Source organism: Panthera onca, chromosome D4 (assembly GCF_046562875.1).
Source record: "Panthera onca isolate mPanOnc1 chromosome D4, mPanOnc1 haplotype 2, whole genome shotgun sequence".
Taxonomy (NCBI): domain Eukaryota; kingdom Metazoa; phylum Chordata; class Mammalia; order Carnivora; family Felidae; genus Panthera; species Panthera onca.
This window is the reverse complement of record NC_138351.1, coordinates 56,942,208-56,964,937: the sequence shown is the minus strand read 5'-3', so window position 1 is coordinate 56,964,937 and position 22,730 is coordinate 56,942,208. Positions and strand designations below refer to the sequence as shown.

Below are 22,730 nucleotides of genomic sequence, written 5' to 3'. Positions count from 1 at the left end.
CTGGGATGAGGCACAAGAAAACTTTGGGGGTAGAGGAAGTGTCCTATATCTCAATTGTAGTGGTAGTTCACAAGTGTATAAATTTGTCAAAACTTGTCAACATGTACAACTAAAATGTCCATTTCATTGTATGTGAGCCAGACATTAGTAATGCTGAATTTAAAACAAACTTTATGTAAATTAAGTCAGTAGGCCCAAGCACTGTATATGAGCTTAAAAACACAGCTACCCTGACATAAAACTAGGGCATGGCCATACAGGAACAGCAGCCTCCTTGTAGTTGCAGAGATCTAACAGAGATGAGTCCACCTGCTCTGGAAGGACAGGTGAAAGAAGCAAACTAGCAAAGACTAATATGGAGAAAGCCAAACCAAAATATGTAAAGTCACAAACAGCATGGACACAGATTTGCTTTCCAAACCTCAAAATTCCTAGATCTGAGTGAAGGAAACTTAGAATAAATAAATAGAAGTCCTGCTTCACAGTCAGAAACCGCATATTAGTCCCAAGGTGATAATTCATAAAGGGTTTGGAAAAAGTGAATTCTTAAAGGACTGAGTGACAACCACAGAGGGCTCCTTGAGAAGCTGGGCCTTACCTTACCTTCCAGAGTGATGCTGGGGAGGAAAGCAGAACTCTGTACTTGGTGGGTGAAGGGGCTAACTCTTGGGTATCCAAGTTACCCAAGGGATGACATCTGGCTAGGTGGCAACAAGGACACAATGTTCAAATGGTTGAATGAGTCACAGGAGTGGTCCAGGGACTCACAGCAAAGAGAGACATATGAGGCTCCAGAAATAGTGGGGGCCAGTGTTTGGTGTGTCCAAGTGTGTGATGTGGGGGTGGGGGGCAAGAATGGGAAAAAGATCTCTCTTCTCTTCCTCTTTACCTGACCTCTCTCTCCTCACAAGTCTCCCAGCACAGAAAATCTAAGCCAAACTCCTGTACATAATCTGTTCTGTGTCTCCTGTACAGTTCTCTTGCACTCCCTCTGTGGGGTCTCAAAGGCCTGTGTCCCCACCTAGCCCAGCGCTGGACATACAGAAAACGGCTGGAAAAAGAATTTCTTTGGGACAAGAATATAAGGGCAATGAGGAAGGTATTCGTGGGAGTGGGGGTGGGAGGTAAGACAGATGGACTGGTCAGGACGGTCTGTGGTGTGACTGGAGAGAGGGAATGGAATGGCGAGGGGAGGACAAGTGAAAGGAAAGTGGGAAATAGTGGATCAGGGGCAGTGTGTGAGAGAAAGCTAGGATTAGAGGGAGAGAAAAGGACAGGGTTAGAGGTCAGTGGAAACACAGGCAAGGGGTCACAGAGAGAGAGGTTAAGGGTCAACAGGGAAAGGAAGATGAAGGATCAGTAGAAGATGATCAGTGTCCTCAGAGGTCATTGGGAGAGGGCAGTCGGGGTGTGTGGTACCTGCTTACGAGGCGGCTGTTTATGGGGCATCTTGGAAGAAGCAGGAAACACCTCAACACTTGGAACACCTACAAAATACTCTCTCGCCTGAGGATTAGAAATGTGTTTGTCCTCTCGATCACGCACAGGAAATCCGGATTCTCTTTCACTTCAATTCCCAGTTGCAGGGGTTCTTTGGGGACAGCAGTCGATGTGGGTCCCCGCGCCCTTGCAGTATAGAATCGGCTCCTCCCAGACGCGGTTGCCCAGCAACCAACCTTTAGCCAAGGCGCAGGCGCCTCTGACGCCCCCTCCCGGCTCGAGGGAGAGGCGGGGCTGGGCGCGCGGGGAATCTCCGGCTCCACTAAGACCCGCCCCCTCAGGAATAAAACGACCCGCGGCCGAGCGCATTAGAAACTCCTGCATGTGGGCGGGGCTGGAGCACCCAGGCACCACCTCCTCATGAATAATGCAAGTCAGGCGGTGTCCCGGACCCGGAAGTGGAGTTGCCGAGTCACCGCAGTGGCTGAGCTGCTGACAGGAGGCGGCGGCGGAGGAGGAGGCGAGGCAAGACCTGCGGCTCGGCCGGGCCCCAGCCGCGGTAGCACTAAGGCAAGCCCACGGAGCCACGCTGGTCTCAGTCAGCCAGCGAACCTCCCACCCCTCGCCCACCCCTCCATCTGCCCGGACGCCTGCCCGCCCGACTCGTCCCGGGCGGCCTAGGCTGCACCACCCACCCGGCTACTGGGGCCGCCGCCCCGCGCTGTCCCGTCGGCGTCCCTGGCCGCGCCCGGCCCCGGGCCCGCTCGCCCGCCGGCACCATGATGGAGGAGATCGACCGGTTCCAGGTGCCCACCGCGCACTCGGAGATGCAGCCGCTGGTGAGGGGGCGGGCGGCGGGCAGGCCAGGACCGGGAGGGGGCGCTGCCCGAGGGGGAGGAAAGGAGGGAATCAGGCTTTGGTGGCTGTGCGGAGGGGGCGCCTTGGGATGGAGCAAAGGGAACCTTGAAATCGCATCGCCGGGGGAGGGGGACTTGTAGGACTAGAAAACCGTAGGAGAATGAGCGGGGTGACAGCAAAAAGGCATGTAAGGGCTTAGGGCATAGTCAGCAGAGACAGGCCAAGGGAGCAACGGGGAGGGCCGTCGGGTGGAATGTTTGGGGCACAATGGTGTACACCGCTAGTGGAGGCCCTTAGCTGGGAAATGAAGGAAACTGTCATAGGGCACCGCCGCGGCCAGGCCCAGGGGCTGGGATGAGAGGTGAGGAGCCGCTTAGCTTTAGAGGCCTGTGATGCTCAGCGCGGGGGAGGGGGCCAGGGAGCAATTAGGCTAAAAGGGACTGGGAGTAGGCTTGCAGAGGAGGGAGCATGCCTGCCAGTTTGCTGGATACGGATGGGAATTCAGGCCTGGGCCAAGGACCGGTGGGCAGGGGGTCGGTGCAGGACCCCTGAATTATGTTCTTCTGAGGAGAGCGCAGGCAGTCTAGGCTGGGGGTGCTAGAGCTGGAGTCGAGGGGGAGAGAGCTCGGCGGCGAGGTGGAGAAACAGGGGCGCGGATGAGAGAGCTCTGGAATCGACGGGAGAGGGGGCGGGGTCGCGCCGGAGCCTCCAGTGCCCACCCTTTCGAAGAGCCCCCAGCATCCTCGGCCTACGTGCTTTGAGTCTTTGCTGGGCGCCCATCCTGCTGCCTGTCCGCGGTCCGGGAGTCTGGGAGGAATGATGTCATCGCTGCCGGCGCGGAGGGGATGGAAGGGGGAGGGCGACGCGGGTGACCGAGGCCAAGCTTAGGGGAGACCATGCCCTATGGCCACCGCTCAGGGGGGGTTACCTGACTGGCTTGTACGACCGGCGGTGGGCAGTGGGGCGAGAGGCGCCGCAGCGGCCTAGCCAGCTGGTATAAGGAGAGGGGGAAGGGAGGGAGTGCCCCGCTCTGTTCACTTTTCCTTCTCCCTTCCTCCTTGGAGCCTGAGGGGGAGCTGGAAGGAGGCAGGGTAGGCCAGGAACCTGAAAGGCGTGGATGCCCTACTGTCTGAGCTCTGCTGGAGCCTAGCAGAGCTCTCCAAAGCTTGAAGATCTAGGGCTCCCTAAGGCTCCTCCTTGTATGTTAGGTGGGGAGGTGAGGAATATGTTCCACATTTGGGCCCCTAGACCCCTGGCTAACAGATGAGCTTTGTAGCTTCCTGAGTAAGTAAGCTGCCCATTACAGCAGACCAGACAGACTTTGTCAGGGACCCATGACCAACTCTAAGCCACACCTTTTGGGGGATGGTAGAGAGAATCATTAGGAGCCACCTAGCAGGAAATGAGCCCTTTTCCCTTTTTGTTACTACTTAGTTCTAGAAGCCCAAACAGAAGCTCTACATAAGTATACAGTATTAAACTGGGGAGAGAGATGCTGATGGACTTTTTTTTCCTAGGCTGATACCATCATTGGAATATTTGGGGGCCAGAAAATCCTGGTGAGAAGTCTGTCCCATGAACTTGAAGAACTTTAGGCTGGTTTAAGAGGACATTCTTTTCTGGATTATCTTTCCAACCAACCTGGCTTGTCAAATTAGATGGCCCTTCCAGTTCTAAGCATCTAATCGAGAACCAAAAGGGATGATGGATGAAATAGGAGGGAAAGGAGGTCCAAGTTAGTCATGAGAAGAAAGCAATGAGTTGGTTCTTGCCTCCCATCTGGGGTTCCTGAGAAGGTAGTCAATAGTTGTCCAAGGAAAGGGGGGAAGGAATGAGGTCACAAGGCTTTCTTAGTTGTCCTTGGTACCTTTGTTATTGCCTGAAATTCCCAATGATAGTTTGAGTAAATAGTGACCCCAGAAGACTCCTAAAATGCCCTGGTCTGTGTGACTCTGGATTAGAAGTGCTTATGTGAGGAGGCACTTATCAGAAAAGCTGTGGTTGCCTTCAGACCCTTTTCTTGAAGGCTAAAGGAGTCCTCTGTAAGAGGATACTTTGTTGAGGTTGATGAGAGTGATGGGAGTGGCAATTCAGTAATCCCCCCCTTTAGGGGCACAGACATTGCCCTGTAGATTTCTGCTTCTTGACCTCTGTTTCCAGGTTGAAATCTAGAGGATCCCCAGAACTCTTTAAATGCTCTGTGTATTATTGAGACTAGCAGATTCTTGTGTAGCATTTCTGAAAGAGCCTTCATTGCAGGGCATAAGGAATCAAAACAGTATACCACAAAAGAGAAGAGCAAAGTGGCTCTTTAGAGGTATTTGAGTAGACCATAAAAACTAGGGTCCCAGGATCAAACTCAGCTGTGACCTATTTATTATTTATTGAGACCTCTAGGAAGTCTCTCCTCTCCTCTGGATTCAGTTTTCTCATTTATGAAATGAAGACAAACTATCTCTTTAAAATTTAAGCAATAGCTCTTCACTCTGTCTTCCAAGGAATATCATAGGGAGTTGATATCACTGATTTAGCTAATTCATTCACCAAATATTTATGTAGTATCGTCTCTGTTCCAGATCTTATACTAGGTATTGGGGACACAGTGGTTAGCAACACAGACACAGTTTGGCAGAAGTTTATTGTTCATGCTTACTCCTTCAGTGTGGGCCTGCCCCTCTGAGGGCAGAATAGGGGCTGTCTCCTTTAGCCCTAATGGAAACAAGGCAATGCTGGTATTAGCTTCACTGCTGTGGTTGGTTGTGCTGTGTTGGTTGTGCTGTTGGTTTTCTGGACCAAGCTGTACTGATAAAGGCCTATCACAGGGACTCCATCATTTAAATAACCCTCCCTCACCCATAGTGGTGGAAAGAATCCAGAAGCCATTCCTTACTTAAAAGGCTCTTCTAGGGAAGAAGATTTTTATTTCTTTTTTTTTTTTTTTTTTTTTTTTTTTTAATTTACTTGAAAGAGAACCTCAGGCTTGAAAAGGAGGTCTAAGAGAGTGGCAGGAGCTGGGAGAGAAGGCACAGCCAGCAGATCTGGGTGTTTCCAAGGTGCTAATTTAAGCATTAGTTCCAACTAGTGGGAAGAAGAGGAAGAGATCCCTGCCCTGTTGTTGCTGCTGCTGTTGCCACAGCTGCGTGGAGCCTCCTGTCTGGGGTGGGAGTTTGCCTGAAAGGAATGGCTTCCTTTCTTTTCCCATCACAATTATTTAATTGGCCTGGCTGCATCTCAGCAGCTGAACCAGGCCTGGGCCTATCACTGAGAGCTCCCCAGGGTCTCTTCCTGCCTCCTTATGAAAGGAATGAGAATTGCTCTTGGAGACCTAGTCCCTGTGCTCCACTCCTGCTGTGTTCATCTCCTAGACAATCCTGAGTGTTTCTGAACACAGATTTTCCAAAGAAACTTTCAGGGATAAGTACACCTTGTACTCAGTTTTGTGTCCAAGCCACACATGCACCTCACTGATCTAGGGAAGCTCCCAGATATCCAAGGCTCTCTGTTGAGCAGTTGGGTTGGATTTGGGCTGTTGTTTGTGTGAGTAGCAGGGATAGTCTCTCTGGCCCTATTTGTCTGTTGGGCTGGTTGGTGAGGCCTCATAGTCTATGTCTTCTCTTTGGCTTCAATTGGAAAGGAAGAGATTTGTTGAGGGGAAAAAAATGGAGCTTTTAAGGACTTAATTATGTCAGGCAAAATCTTACCTCTTGTGCTCTCAAAGACCTAAGAGACAACCAAAAAAAAAAAAAAAAAAGCATATGGCACCATATGGGGTCTCTGTACGCCTGAAAGAAATGCTAGTCTGTCCTCCTTGAAACCCATATTATCCATTAACTCATTTGTTTAGTTCATGAGCATATGCTCATTTCCAGATACTTTAAGGATAGAGACAAATGAGATTTCTCCAGTAGGTGGCCAGGAGAAGGATGGGCTCAAATAGCTATAGGAAGCTCTTAGATATATGTCAGGAAAGAGTGGAAATCAGTGAAGGGTGCCCCTGAGTAATAGTGGCACCTCCCTTGGAAGAAGATGAGGAATACTGAGGTTTTGATCCTTTGACCACATGAGTTTGGAAAGATATCTGAGGCTCCTCTTGCCTCTTGACACTCATGGATGGGGATGGTCAAGATAGTACTTCAGTGAGTAGGCCACAGTAGCTCCTGAAAGTAGCAGAGAGAACATTGTAAAGAGAGCAGGAAGCCACTAAGGGAAACTGACCCATGTGTATCCTGTGGTCTGGGAGCCTCAAGTTACCTTCTTGTGGTCAGATGGCTTTTCAGTTTAAGAGTAGGTTCTCCTAGTGGGTGCATGCGGCTTATGACCCAGTAGTACTTCTCAGGTTTTGGGAAGAGGAACACCCTCTTCTCTTTTCCTATATTGCAAAGGGAGGATCAGATTTGCTCAGGCCTCCACCTTCTCCTTTACTACTCCTCTCTTCAATCAACAAACATTAAGAACTTACTTTCTGCCAGATGTTGTGTTGGGCTTGATAACACAGATTCTTGATTCAGGAATACACACAGTCAAAATGGCTTGAGGTACTATGGGTAATTAGCACTGCACGAAGTAAGAACGACGTCAAGCAGGGCCAAAGGAAAACAGGAAGGGCTCTCATCAAGTGATCAGGAAAGGCTTCACAGAGGGGACATTGCTGAACTGGCTCTTAGAAGAAGACTAGCAGCTTGGCAAACCAATAAGATGAGGTGAGGGTAAGGGTTCCAAGCAAAGGGCATGGAGGAAGAAACAAAAACGTGCATTTGAGTGAATGAAGGGTTGTAATTAAGGGAATAAAATGGTCAAATTTGAGTTTAGGACTATCACTCCAATTCTGGATGAGAGATGGGAGGTGACATTGGAGGCTGGAAAACGAATATGGAGGTGGTGCAATAATAATCTAGGCAAGAGATGATGAAAGCCTACGCTAAAGCAGAAAGAGAGGAGGGACACATATATAGATCCTAATACAGCAGAATAGGCAGGATATGGTATATGTCTGAAGTTCTGATGGAGAGGTCGGGAGTCAAGGATGACTCTCAGGTTTATGGCATGGATATCTGGAAGGCAAGAGGCACCATCACCACCCCAGGAAATTGTCGTGGTTTGGGAGGTTGGGTCTGTGTACCTCTTGGCTTCAGGGACTGCTTATATGGGAGAAGTCTGCTGTTTTCCTTTGCTCTGCTGTTGAAACTGCATTCTTGGGGTTATGAGGGACCCAGAAGTCCTGGAGCCAAAGACCAGAGTGACACTGGCCCCAACAGCCTCAAAAAGGATACTAAGACATGTGCTCACCTGCCAGTAAATACTTTTCTCCTGAAACCTGCTTTAATGAATGCAAGCGAATTGGTGGCAGTAAGGAGTCATGGTATTTTGTTGTTGTTGTTGTTGTTTTCCCAGCAGCACTTTGATGAAGGAAAAATAAAATCCTTTGTTGGCTAAGAGAGTTCTTTATTTTGCATTTTCTGGCCTGGCCTTTTAACATCACCCTGGTTAAGCTTATAACAGTTTACTCTCTACTTGGTTCAGCTAGACTCTTTCACTGACTTCTTTTAGAATGGGTGTGTAAGTTACCGCTTCACTTGCAAGAGTCAGAATGGAAAAGGACACATACCCCCCTTCTCTGAGACCAGCCTGGAAAGCTGCACTTGGGAGAGAAGCAGTTTCCAGGCTGCTATCTTCCAGGCAGGGTGTACCAAGGGAGCAGGCTTCTAGAGTGAGATTGCTCGGAGGTGACTTGTCTTCTTAAAGGCCCCAAGTGTAGTCTCAGTTGGCAGGTGCTTCCATGGGCAGCTGGGTGTTAGGCTGAATCATTTCCAGCCCCCAGCTGCCTGCTGCTTTTGACTATTGCCCATAGTGAAAAGAAATGGAAAACAGAGCCTTCTTCACTTGAACCTGATTCACCTCAGGCACCCCCTCCCCTACTTGAAAGGGCAGATGGAGCCTTGTGTCTGGAAAGGATGTAGGAGACTCAGCTTCTTGGGCTTAGCTGCTTCATGCCTTCCAGCAGACCCTGGGAGAACAGGTACAGGGAGCCCCAAAGAGAACTGGAAGAGGAGAATCAGACTAATAGCAGATACTCAGAGATGCTAGCTGAAGCAAGAGGCATGGCTCAACAGGCTCTCAAGTCATTGTTCCCTAAGGAGACTCTAGTGGGAAAGTGGCCATCCGGGCCAGAGAAAGGAAGGAAGGAAGGGGGCAGAGCTGGGACCAGCTTTGGATCTAGCTCTGCTCTGGAGTTCAGAAATTGGCACATGACCCAAAGACTTCACTGTGGGGCAGCCAGATGAACTCCTTGACTCTAGGAAGGGACTCTGGAGTGGAGAAGCCCACTAGAAAGGAGGCTCATGGGGTCTGGCCTGGAGGACCTTAGACAGGGACCAAGTAGGAGTTCCCTCTAGGTGATAAATTCTTAGGAGCTAGTTCAAGCAGATATGTCATTGCATTTGCTGTTGCTGCTATTGTTATTTAGCAATGCCAAGTTGAGTATCAGGTGGTTCTTGAAGGTCAATTTTAAGTTTCTATAATAACAATGATGTATTTATGTGCATAAGACGGGACTAATGGCCACAAAGGGTGTTCTCTGACCATTCCAGCCCTGAGAAACGTAAGTATGACAAAAGGCCACACTCAGGCAGAAACAAGCCCAGCTACTGTGGTACCTGGCCTGGTTTTTCCTGTTTTCGTCACCAGACTTTGGCTGTCCTAACCAGAGTCCACCCCATCTATCTACAATACCTGAAGGGATACTTTAACTAAGATTTATTGAATTAACTGCATCTGAATCATGGAGTAAGAACCATACTATGGTTTACTATGTAGTTAACTTAAACATAATTATCTACAAACTATAAATGATTTATAGTTCCCATAATAATTTCCAGTTTTATCTTTGTAAAGGAATTGGTGAAGCACTTAGCGAAGCATGGCTTAGACCAGCATTTTCTATAGTATAATTCTTAGAAACATTGGTCCTTTGAGATACTTTATGGGGGAATAAAAAAGATCTATAGACAAATTCCTTTGGGAAACACTATACACTATCCCATCACAATGTTTACTAGTGTTTTAAAGGCTCTGAGAAGTTCTGCAATAAAGAAACCTTTCCAGCTTTGTTTAACCCAATGTTTCTCAAGTTTGTGTATCTATGGTAATTTTTAAAAAAATATTTATTTATTTTTGATAGAGAGAGGGGAGTGTAAGTGGGGGAGGGCAGAAAGAGAAGGAGACACAGAATCCGAAGCAGGCTCCAGGCTCTGCGCTATCAGCACAGAGGCCGATGTGGGACTCAAACTCATGAACCATGAGATCATGATCTGAGCTGAAGTCAGACACTTAACTAACTGAGCCACCCTGGCACCCCTATGAGGCCTTTTTTCATGTTACATCTATTAACATCCTACAGAACAAATGTGGTTTATGGAATACTCTTTGGGAAATTCTGTCTTAGAAATTAGCCTCTTTTTTGATTCAGTCTAGATTTGTAGTATTCCCAGTTCTTTTAAGTCTCTTTTATAACCCACACCATTTTATCCCATGCTAGTCTGTAATGGGATGTTGCGGCTTTATGTCAAGGTCTGGACTTACTGCCATTAGTAGGAAGTTCTTGGTGAACTTTGGTCAATGCAAAAGCAAATACCTAGTGCCTAGTTTTTCTCATGATAATACTAAAGGCATTTTACTTCCTTTCAGTCCCTCTACTAAATGTTGGTCTAGTGAAACCAGTATTTTTACCTTTAACTTTTTTTTTGACAGCTTCATTGAGATATAATTCACATACTGTACACTTTACCCATTTAGTACTTTACTTTTAATCTTTGTGTGGTTGCTGCTTGCCTCAATTCTGTTTCTTCTTTTTACCTGTGGGCTGTGCTCTGCCCTTTTGTGTTGTGCTAAGCAGGAGAAACTATAAAGATTATAGTCATCAGAAAGAAATCTCTCATCAGAAGGAATCCCATCTCAACTGGGATTTAAGCTGAAAAAGTGATTTCCTGATTAGGTAGGGTACCTCAGTACTTCCTCTATGGTACCATTAAATGTGCCCCCTGGTCTTAGCAGCTCAAAAGGCATTCCCGAATAATCATTTTACACTCCCTACTCCATGGGCTATATAAAGCATGAATGATAAGCAGGTTTCACCCCTTGTATCAATGTCCATTGATCAGTAGTGGCTGTCTGGACCATGTATTAAGGTGGATTCTGAAGCAGAGTTCTGGGTCAGTGAGAATGAGTGATGTGGTTGATTTTCCACATCTGCCATAGTCTTTAGCGGGGGAAGCATAATTTCTGCTTGCCATCCTGGCAGCCCTGAGGCCTGAGCCATCATAGTTATCCTAGGCAAAGAACACAGGAAAGGAAGAATCTTAGAGATGTTAGCCAGCTCAGCAATCTGTTTCACAGAGGGGCTGGACTCTTATGATATGGCTCTCTAAGAAATGAATGGAGACAATGGAATAGAATAGAAACCCCAGAACTAGACCCACAAAAGTATGGCCAACTAATCTTTGACAAAGCAGGAAAGAATATCCAATGGAAAAAAGACAGTCTCTTTAACAAATGGTGCTGGGAGAACTGGACAGCAACATGCAGGAGGATGAAACTACCACTTTCTCACACCATTCACAAAAATAAACTCCAAATGGATAAAGGACTTGAATGTGAGACAGGAAACCATCAAAACCCTAGAGGAGAAAGCAGGAAAAGACCTCTCTGACCTCAGCCGCAGCAATTTCTTACTTGACACATCCCCAAAGGCAAGGAAATTAAAAGCAAAAATGAACTATTGGGACCTCACGAAGATAAAAAGCTTCTGCACAGCAAAGGAAACAATCGACAAAACTAAAAGGCAACCAACGGAATGAGAAAAGATATTTGCAAATGACGTATCGGACAAAGGGCTAGTGTCCAAAATCTATAAAGAGCTCACCAAACTCCACACCCGAAAAACAAATAATCCAGTGAAGAAATGGGCAGAAAACATGAATAGACACTTCTCTAAAGAAGACATCCGGATGGCCAACAGGCACATGAAAAGATGCTCAACGTCGCTCCTCATCAGGGAAATACAAATCAAAACCACACTCAGATATCACCTCATGCCAGTCAGAGTGGCCAAAATGAACAAATCAGGAGACTATAGATGCTGGAAGGATGTGGAGAAACGGGAACCCTCTTGCACTGTTGGTGGGAATGCAAACTGGTGCAGCCTCTCTGGAAAACAGTGTGGAGGTTCCTCAAAAAATTAAAAATAGACCTAACCTATGACCCAGCAGTAGCACTGCTAGGAATTTACCCAAGGGATACAGGAGTACTGATGCATAGGGACACTTGTACCCCAATGTTTATAGCAGCACTCTCAACAATAGCTAAATTATGGAAAGAGCCTAAATGTCCATCAACTGATGAATGGATAAAGAAATTGTGGTTTATATACACAATGGAGTACTACGTGGCAATGAGAAAGAATGAAATATAGCCCTTTGTAGCAACGTGGATGGAACTGGAGAGTGTTATGCTAAGTGAAATAAGCCATACAGAGAAAGACAGATACCATATGTTTTCACTCTTATGTGGATCCTGAGAAACTTAACAGAAACCCATGGGGGAGGGGAAGGAAAAAAAAAAAAGAAGAGGTTAGAGTGTGAGAGAGCCAAAGCATAAGAGACTCTTAAAAACTGAGAACAAACTGAGTGTTGATGGGGGGTGGGAGGGGGGGGAGGGTGGGTGATGGGTATTGAGGAGGGCACCTTTTGGGATGAGCACTGGGTGTTGTATGGAAACCAATTTGACAATAAATTTCATATATTGAAAAAAATAAAAAATAAATAAATAAATAAAAACTGAGAACAAACTGAGGGTTGATGGGGGTGGGAGGGAGGGGAGGGTAGGTGATGGGTATTGAAGAGGGCATCTTTTGGGATAAGCACTGGGTGTTGTATGGAAACCAATTTGACAATAAATTTCATATATTAAAAAATATATAAATAAAATAAAATGAGGCAATACATGTTCGGTGGCAAAAAAAAAAAAAAAAAAAGAAATGAATGGAGAAAACTGATCTTTCCTACCCTCATCTTCAACATGGATTTTTGAAGTATTGACCTTATATAAAGTTAATAATCCTTTGGAAATAGATAGGCCAAGCAAGAGGAAGTAACCTTGACTCTGCTGACCGAATAAGGGGAAAAGAGGCAGATTTAGGAAAAAACCTCGTAAGTATCATATAAGTAGTTGGCCACACTTCAGATGAAAATATAAGCCCTTGACTAAAGGAGCAATGAGAAGGAATAGGCTATAAGATGAGACCCTTAAGCCAGCAGTTACTGGAGAGGAAGGGCCCTACTGTGAACTGTACAGCCTTAGCACTCTCTTTTTCCCAGGCTAAATAGAACCTGCATTTTCCTCCTACCATTTTCCCAGAGACTGGTTTCCACATCTCCAGTTATCCTGGCTGCTGTAAGTGGATACTTTGAGGTTGTCGTCCCTGGAACTAGACCTAGACCTCCTCATCTGGTCTGACTCAGACTACTGTGGGACCAGCCGCAATCCATAACATTGATAGTGTACTCCTATTGTTATCAGTTGAGGATTCATGATCATCTTTAATAACTGTACCTGCTGTTACGTTGAACTCAAGATACATCTGAAATAGGGTAAGCCTTTGTCTTAGCAGTGTAGAATCAAGGCAAGAAACTGGGGTCACATGTTGGGCTAGGCTGGCTGCTAATACAGGTAAGGATTCACTGGAGCTAGTGAGATGGTGGTTTCATATTTATTAGAAACTATGCCACAGGGCACCTGGGTGGCTCATTCAGTTAAGCATTTGACTCCTGTTTTTGGTTCAGGTCATGATCTCACAGTCATGAGATCAAGCCCTGCATCAGACTCTGCACTGAGCAGACCCTGCTTGGGATTTTCTCTCTCCCTCTCTCTCTCTCTGCCCCACTCCTGTTCTCTCTCTCTCTCAAAATAAATAAATAAATAAATAACTTAAAAAAAAAAAGAAGCTATGCTACATTTTGTAATTGATTCTTACTCTCAGAGAGGGAGCTGGCTGGATTCAGCAATGTGGAATTTGAATCTAGGTGAGGCTGTGTGATTGTGTAGGCTAGGATAGACCTTCAGAAAGCTAGTGCTTATATGGACAAAAGACTTCATATAAACCTACTATGTGACATGGCCATGAGCAAAGGTAACGTGCTGTTGAGCCGCATTCAGGTCCTAGGAGTTCAGGTCCTTGAAGGTGACAGGTCAGTGCTATCTGAAGTCATATATTCTATGCTGATGCCATTATTCAAGAGGGGAAGTGATTGGAATGAAGAAAGGAGTCAAAACCATATTACGTGAGAACAGTTGGAAGAACTGAGGCTGTTCAGCCTGTAAAAAATATATATATATAGTTGCAGGGAAAGCATTTTAAGATTTTTAAATGCCTAAACTGCTGGAGTTAAGAAAGGAAAAACAGTTAGACTTAATATTCACAAGGAGGAACCAGGGCCTTTGGGTTGGGAGCATAAACATGCTTCTATCTCTGGGCTTCATTGCCTCCTGTTCCCTGTGGTAACGGTTCTCAAACTGGGGCCAGAGGCCACGGCACCTGGAAAACATGTTGCTCTTTGCAAAATGCCACACTAAAGGAGGAGCTAGGAACAACACTCTAGCAATAGACGTGGCTCTATTATGTGTGTGCAATATAAACATGCCTAAAAAATCCACTGTGGAATTTAGCACGAGCAGCAACCTTCCTACTTTTCTGTTAATATGTGTTTGCTAATCTTTCCTGTCTTTCAGGGCCTATCACAAAAATGCCACATTCTTCATGCATCCTTATCTCTCTTTCAATAAAGTATGAACTGTCCATTCTACCTGTCCTGTGGCCCTAATACATTCTCTTTAGAATTTGAAGTTTATGGTTGCAATTATCCTTATTGTAAATTTCTTTCCTTTTTTTTTAAACTTTTTTTTAAACGTTTATTTTTGGCAGAGAGAGAGACACACAGAGCATGAGCGGGGGAGGGGAAGAGAGAGAGGGAGACACAGAATCTGAAGCAGGCTCCAGGCTCTGAGCTGCCAGCACAGAGCCCGACGCGGGGCTCGAACTCACAGACTGCGAGATTGTGACCTGAGCCGAAGTCAGACGCTCAACCGACTGAGCCACCCAAGCGCCCCTGTAAATTTCTTTCTAAGGTAGATGAAAAGATGTTTCCAAAGTACCTGAATCACCTTGTGAAGCGGATTGGGAAAGTCATTTTTGCCCATTTTACAGATATGCAAGCAGAATCCCAGAAACGGCTTGGCTATTAAACAGCTGGAGGTTGGCATGGCCAGAACATCCTGACTCCCAGGCCCTTGATACAATTTGGGACCTAATTAAATTCTTCATCAACTTAAACTTCTCCACTTGCTTTTGAGGCATCTACACTAAGTTTTGCTCCTCCTGGCTGGCCATATTTTCTACCATTCATGCCAACTTTCCTTGTGATAGGTCTAACCAGGCCCCTCACCTCCTCTTGTCTATTGGCATCTTAAGGCCAACTCTCCCCACCCTTCTTTTAGGTTTATTTATTTAAGTAATTTCTGTACCCAACATGGAGCTCAAATTCATGACTCCAAGATCAAGAGTCACATGCCCTTCCGACTGAACCAACCAGGAGCCCCAAGACCTCCTCTCCTCTTAAGAACTCTCTCCCCTTTCCTTGTCTGCCTATCCCACCCCCACCTATCCTTCAGAAGACCATATAAACTCCCTTTCTCCAGGGGAAGTCTTCTCTGACTATTCTGGTGAGGTCTCAACCATCCCTAAAGCCTCTAAAACCTCTAGCACATAACTTGATACATATGATATCCTAATTTGGGGGGACCAATTTTATGTGCCATTTTGTGAGTTGCTTTCATGAAACAGAACTACAGAAGAGTGCAACTGGTTTCTTTAAAGATGAGTACGAATGGAGAGGATATTAGGAGGTGATTCTAAGGAGGGGACCTAGTAGAGACCCAGAGGAGAATGAGTAGGTGGGAATTAATGAGTGGAATAGAAAGTACATGTAGAGAATTGTGAGAGATTCAAGGGGATAGATGAATTGGGGCTCTCATTCATTATTCAAAAAATACTATTGTTGGCGGAGGGGGGATGCCTGGCTGGCTCAGTCAGTAAAGCATGTGACTCTTGATCTTGGGGTTGTGAGTTCAAGCCCCACATTAGGTGTAGAGATTACTTAAAAATAAAGTCCTATGGGGTGCCTAGGTGGTTCAGTCAGTAAAGTGTTTGACTCTTGATTTTGGCTCAGGTCATAATCTCATGAGTTCGTGGAATCGAGACCCATGTCAGGCTCTGCACTGTCAGCATGGAACCTGCTTGGGATTCTCTCTCTCTCTCCCTCTCTTTCTGCCCCTTCCCTGCTCATGCACATGCACTCCTTCTCTCAGAATAAATAAATATACTTTTTTTAATCTTAAAAAAGTACCATTGGACATTTGTTCTCTGTAAGACACTGTACCAGACACAAGGAATAATGTGATGAATACAGCAAACATGGTCCCTGCCTATATGAGCTGGAAGTCCAGTAGGAGAGATAGATACTAAACAAATGAAGTGTGCTAACAAAATTACAATAACAAACTATGACAAGCGATGAAAAAGACAAGAACAAGATAGCATGAGAGAGAATAATAAAACCTCCCACATTAGACTGGGGATGTCAGGTAAGGCTCCAATGAGAAAGTAATGTTTGGGATCCAAAATTTATAAAGAACTTCCCAAACTAAACAAATAATCCAGTTAAGAAATGGGCAGAAGACATGAATAGACACTTTTCCACAGAAGACATCCAGGTGGTCAACAGACACATCAAAAGATGTTCAACATCATTCATCATCAGGGAAACACAAATCAAAACCACAATGAAATACCATTTCACACCTGTCAGAATAGCTAAAATTAACAACACAAGAAACAACAGGTATTGGCAAGGATGTAGAGAAAGTGGGAACGGTCTTGCACTGTTGATGGGAATGAGAAATGGTGCAGACACTCTGGAGAACAGTATGGAGGTCCCTCAAAAAGTTAAAAATAGAACTATTCTACAATCCAACAATTGCAGTACTAGGTATTTTTACCCAAATAATACAAAAACACAGATTTGAAGGGGTACATGTACCCCAATGTTTATAGCAAAATTATCAACAATACCCAAATTATGAAAACAGCCCAAATGTCCATTGACTGAAGAATGGATAAAGCAGATATGGTATAGGGGCGCCTGAGTGGCTCAGTTGGTTAAGCGTCCAACTTCAGCTCGGGTCATGATCTCACAGTTCATGAGTTCGAGCCCCGCGTTGGACTCTGTGCTGACAGCTCAGAGCCTGGAGCCTGCTTCAGATTCTGTCTCCCTTTCTCTCTGCCCCTCCCCTGCTCATGCTGTGTCTCTCTCTGTCTCAAAAATAAATAAAAACATTTTTTAAAAAGCAGATATGGTATTTATATACGATGGAATATTACTTAGCCATCAAAAAATATGAAATCTTGCCATTTGCAACGATGTGGATGGAGCTAGAGTATATTATGCTACATGAAATATGTCAGTCAGAGAATGACAAATACCATATGATTTCACTCATATATGGAATTTTGCTTAAGAAGCAAACCAGATGAACATGTGGGAAAGGGGGGGAAAGGGGGGCGGAAATAAGTCATAAAAGACTCTTTTTTAAAAAAATTTTTGTTATTATGTTTATTTATTTTGAGAGAGAGACAGAATGCGAGTAGGGGAGGGGCAGAGAGGGAGACAGAATCTGAAGCAGGCTCCAGGCCTGAGCTGTCAGCACAGAGCCCAGTGTAGGGCTTGAACCTACGAACTGTGAGATCATGACCTGAGCCTAAGTAGGACGCTTAACCAACTGAGCCACCCAGACACCCCATAAGAGATTCTTAACAACAGAGAATGAACTGAAAGTTGATGGAGGGAGGTGATGAGTCGCTGAATTCTGTTCCTGAAACCAATGTTGTGCTGTGTGTTAACTAAAATTTAAATAAATATTTAAAAAGAAAAAAAAAAAGATAGGGCGCCTGGGTGGCTCAGTTGGTTGAGCGTCTGACTTCGGCTCAGGTCATGATCTCACGGTCTGTGAGTTGGAGCCCCAGTTGGAGCCTGCTTCAGATTCTGTGTCTCCCTCTCTCTCTGCCCCTCCCCCACTCATGCTTTGTCTCTCCCTCTGTCAAAAATATATAAACATTAAAACAAAATTTTAAAAAGAAAGAAAGTCATGGTTGGGGCACCTGGCTAGCTTAGTCAGTAGAGCATGGGATTCTTGATCTCAGGGTTGTAAGTTCAAGCCCCACATTGGGTGTAGTGATTACTTAAAACTAAAATCTTTTTTTTTAAGTTTATTTATTTATTTTGAGAGAGAGAGAGAGGGAGAGAGAGAATCCCAAGCAGCCTCTGCACTGTCAGCACAGAGCCTTTTGCAGGGCTCAAACTCATGAACTGTGAAATTAAGACCTGAGCAGAAATCAAGACTCAGACGCTTAACTGACTGAGCCACTCAGGTGCCCCCCCAAAAAAAATCTTTAAAAAAAAAAATCTAAAAAAAAAATCTTAAAAAAATAAAAAGTAATGTTTGAGCTCAGACCACAGAATGAGAAAGACCTGGAATCCCTGACAAGGAGTGACTTGCTACATGTTCTCCGGTGGGGTGGGGGCTCCCAGATTTGGTAGTCTGAATCTCTTACAAATTGACCTTTCTCCATCCTCTCCCTTTACAGCATTAGGTAAGTTTTCAGGAGTAAAGGACATAGAAGAATGTAGGAGGGCTGGTCCAGCCTGTCTCTCATAGGTAGCAGAGCTGATGACTGTGCTGCTAGCTTTGTTGTGAGACTGGAGGAGCTATTAATGGAGTTGTGATGTGTGACGTGTAATATTTAGTGAGCAACTTGACTGTCACAACGAAGAGCTCCTACCTGAGTCTTCCAACATTATATGACTTGCCCACATCCTCCTGGAGATGGAAAAAAATATCTGGAGCTCTTGGAGGGAGGAAAGAGTGCCAGCCTGGATGTCTTGTTCTCTGTGGGTTAGGCACGGGGTTCATATTCTCCTTACCACGAAAGTCAAATGCTACAAGCTATTCTGTCCAGGGGCAGACCTGACTCCAGTGGGAAAGCCAGCAGCCACACTGGCATGTAGATTGCAGCAGCTAGTGAGAAGGGCCTCTACTGGGCCTCTTACAAACTCCAAAGGTGTTCGCTAAGGATTTCAGCTTCCAGAAAGTCCTCTCTGCCCTCAGCTGTCCTGCTGCTTCCAGCCCTGGCTCAGAGGATATCATAAGCTCAGAGAAAGGCCAAGTGGGGATAATGATGTGGGAAGGTGGTGGTGGTGATCAGTGGCTGGGGAAAAAAGAGGAAGAATTATGTGGAGTCAGGAAGGGAGACTAAGTTGGGAGGTGATAGTCAAGGTAGTAAACAGCGGCACCAAAGGGAACCGGTCAGGAACCATCTATCCATCTCCCTGTCAACTTCCTAATGGAACCTCATGTTTCAGATCCTTTATTTGCCAAGGGACTGAACTATAGCAGTGAGGCAGTCTCAGGGAACTCCTACAAGAATTGGCTTGTGTATCCTTGAGGGGCTATGGAGATGAGGGTGACCTACTGAGGGGCACTGGCCTCAGGGCAGGAGCTGTACACAGCTGTGGTAGAAAGTTGGCTGGGTACATTCTAACTTTACCACTTTTGTTATGACCTTTAGCCAAGCTCCTAAACTCTTTCAGGCTATTTATAAAATAAATAAGATCACGTACATGAAAATGAACTGCAAATTACCCTCTCATTTCTGATCTAAGGGTTGATGGCAATTAAGGGGTTGGTGTTTTCCATTTATTGGTCAGTGGTTCCCAAGGGAGCTTTTATAGGAGAGGGTGAAAAGATGGCTTATTCTTCTCATCATCAAATGAGGAGAGCCCCTGGCCTCCTTGACAAGGCCATGATGAGACCAAGCTAGAGATGGAAGTACTCTGTGCTCCCATTGATTCCCAAAGGGGTTCCATTGACTAGAGGAGTCCTGCTCTGCCCCTCTGTACCATGACTGTTTTAGAATTCTTTTGGCAGAGTGGGGCCTTCCTGGAAAGCCCCAGTACTGATGTTAGAGGAGGATGTCCTGCTTCTGTTTCAGCTCCCATGGGCCAACTTTCAGGGCCCAAGAAACAATTGAAAATGTCCACGTTGCTACTATTCTCCCCAGTGGGGACTTGAGAAGGTAGTTTCTAGTCTGCAGACCTTCAAATTTTAAAAATGTTTTGCTATGGAAAATCTCAAGCATATGCAAGGTAGAGGAAAAGGTAAAATGAATTCCCTAGTACTCACCCAACTTCACCGATGATCAACCCAGGGCTAACCTTGTTTTACCTATACCCCACCCCCTAGATTACTGTGAATAATTATTTCATTTATAACCCTGTCTGTCTCCTATATTTCTGCAAGCTGGTAATTATATCTCAAGGTCTGATTAGATTCAGATTCAACTTTTTTGTGAAGAATACTTCTGAGGTGTGCTGTGTACTTCCTAGTGCATCACATCAGGAAGGAGGTGCAGGACATATGGGTTGTCCCACCTTTTGTGAAATTCAGATTAACTAGTGGTATAGTTAGTCTAATCTCTCCATCACAAATGTTGCCTTCAGCCTTTCACTTAAAGTTTTGAGCAACCATTGCTGGTCATTGCCTCAGTCCATTGTCTAATCAGGAGTTTCCTTTACATATGCACAGCAAAGAACCCCTGTCAATGTTCTGCCTATATCCCCCACAGGTATTACAGATATCTCTAGGCCTTTCTCCTTTAGGCCCTACTTTTTCTATCACTGCCCTTATCCTATACCATCATTTCCTACCTTATCAGCCCAAGATGTCCCTAGAATGTCTTCAGACCACAGGTACTCACCCTGCTTCACGAACGCTTATTTGGAGTCTCTTCTCACTGAGGCAACACTATCTCCCCCACGAAGCTTCTGCATCTGCTCTCTGTGAATCCTGCTAGACCTATGCTTGACCATGCTAGAGTGTGGAGGCAAGTCTAGTGTTTTCCTCCTCTGGGAGAGAATTCAGCAGGGGCTGGGTTTATTTTACCTTTCCAGGGATTTCTAAGCAGCCTTCTTCTATGCTGAAGACAGACTTTCTCACTTGTTTCCTGAGCTTCCTGCTCCAGCCTGGGTCCTGGCAAGGACCCAGGCCTGATTTCCTGTTTAGCTGGGCTGTGGGCTGTGAGAAGTTGGAGGAGGGGTGGGGCAGGCAGCTCTAGCAGCTCTAGCAGCTCTAGCTCTTAGGCCCTTTTCGCTTTCCAGCCAACTTAAAAAAAATCTATGAGAGCAAGAACACAGCTATCTCCTTCTAGTACTTTAGCATTCCTGTGCTGCTCAGGGTCTTCACTCTTAGTTTCTCCCCTTACAAAGGAAAGATTGGAAGACTGTACACTCTGTGCGCATGTGCCCCAGACAAACACACTGTATATACTATGGGTGCTGTAAGCTAGCTAACCAGGAAGGCACATAGAGGTTGAGAGCTTCTTCCTGCAAAGCTGAACCTACCTCAGGGCCCTGCCCCTGCCCACAGGAGTGCTGTGCCTCCAACCACCCCATCTTAGTAGCTATTGATGCCTTAGTCACTATGTCCAATCAATGCGTGGAGCAGCTGATGGGGCAGGGAATCTGAGATGTGGAGGCTGGCTAGGGACCTGGCTATGCAGCCACCAGAAAACATTAGGAGTTCTGTAGTGACAGCCTGTCACCAGTATAGGATTTCTTATGAGAGTCTCACAGCCCTGAATGTCCCACTCACATTCCTCTTTATCCCTAGTTCTTCCTTGGTCAATGGTTTTGAGAAGAGACCTGTTGCACATTACTTTTTTGCTCCCTTCTCCTGAATGGCCACAGCAGGAATTGTGTGAAGCCCTATCCCTTTATCCCCATGAAAGGAGATATCAGAGGAAAGTGTTGCCAAGTAGTAGGTATGCCCAGTACAGCCCCTTACATTTCAACAGCTTCCCCCTTGCTTAACTTGGCCTGCAAAGCCTTATGTCTGGTTCCTGACTTCTTCTCCAGCTTACCTCATACCACATTAACCCCAATCACTGCATCCAACCTTACTGGCTTTTCCTCCATTTCTCTGATGTCCCAGACTCCATTCTGTTTTAGTGCCTTCACACATGTTGTTCCTTATGCCTAGAATGTTTTCCCTGTACCTTCTACCTTTTTTGGTTGACTCTTACTCATCATCTTTCAGATCTTAGCTCAGCTATAATTTCATCATAGAGGCTTCCTTCAGACTCTAGACTTTGTCAGTGGCCTTCTCCTTATTTTACTTTTTACATTTATAATTTTGCATATGTTTGTATGAGTATGCTATTCATATGGATCCTTTTGAAGGCCAAGTTTCATGAAGGCAGAGATCATATCTACTTTTACTTCCCATTATGTCTCTTGTGCCTCGTAAGGTGACTTACACACAGTAAAAATTTACTAGATATCTGTCGAATTAATTAACTAATTAAATCTTCTTGTTCCCTTTATTTAGTAACCTCATGTCACATCTTACTATTATATTCAACCGTACACCCTGTGATGTGTGCCTTGCTGTTTATGGGCACTTACTGTCAGGGTACACACATTTTATTTAATCCCGTCCACAATATGAAGAAGGTATACTCTTAATCTACAAAGAAGGCAAGTGAGACCCAAGGTCACACAGCTAATAGATAGCAATGCCCAGATTCAAGCCCAAGTGTGGAGTCAAAGCCTGTGCTCTTAACCATAACACTACACTGCCCCCTTTTGGCAGTTTGGAGAGTTATCACTGGCCTTTTTCAGTCACTACTAGGTCCTGGTTAATTTCAACCCTGATTATTTCAATCAATACTTTTTGGAACTTACAGCCCTAAAAATCCATGATCCAGTTTCAGTCCTTCTGCTTTTGGGCCAGGTTGTGGAAGTATACAGGGAAGGGAATTCAATCTGTACTCCCCAGTGTCCAAGGGTGCATGTGTCTCGGGTCTGTTTTCCATCTGTTTTCCGTAGGACCTCTGTAGCCTCCAGGGCTTAATGCAGTGTCCTATTTTAAAGAACAGAAAGTTCAGCTGTTAAAACGGCTTAATGGACAGTGGTCTGGGGAATAAGTACAGCCTGATTAAGATTCTAGGAAAGATCATTGAGATGGGGAGAGATTGTCTTTTTGTGATTTAGTCACTAAAGATAGAGCTCTGGAAATTGGCTTCAAGTATTTCTTAGGAAACAGACTCAGTAAGAGGACAATATCTCTTGCTGTTGATTAGAAAAACTCAAGTTAGTATCCCAAGCTCTTTTTTAGTGGCCAGGGAATTCTAACACTGGCCCTGTAAAGAGGGTAATATTACATCCCTAGAAGGAAAAGGGATGTTGGAGTGCCTGGGTGGCTCGGTTAGT

The 22,730-nt window shown here is 45.4% G+C and overlaps 2 protein-coding genes across 7 annotated transcripts in view; one reads left to right on the top strand and one right to left on the bottom strand.

Annotated features, from left to right (window-relative positions):
- Positions 1-1,651, bottom strand: part of DNAI1 (dynein axonemal intermediate chain 1) — a 59,300-nt gene extending 57,649 nt beyond the window's left edge. Inside the window, exon 1 of the mRNA XM_060609451.3 lies at positions 1,420-1,651. Within this exon, the coding sequence (XP_060465434.2) occupies positions 1,420-1,449 (30 nt within the window). The 5' untranslated portion in view covers positions 1,450-1,651. The remainder of the gene's footprint in view (positions 1-1,419) is intronic.
- Positions 1,652-1,823: 172 nt separating this feature from the next.
- The window catches only part of FAM219A (family with sequence similarity 219 member A), a 54,669-nt gene continuing 33,762 nt past the window's right edge, over positions 1,824-22,730 (top strand). For 2 of the 6 annotated variants that reach the window (XM_060609466.3, XM_060609461.3), the window contains exon 1: positions 1,824-2,279. In XM_060609466.3, coding sequence (XP_060465449.1) covers positions 2,220-2,279 — 60 coding nt within the window. In that variant the 5' untranslated portion in view covers positions 1,824-2,219. The remainder of the gene's footprint in view (positions 2,280-22,730) is intronic. The other 4 variants (XM_060609467.3, XM_060609462.3, XM_060609465.3 and 1 more) reach the window with 2 other exon arrangements.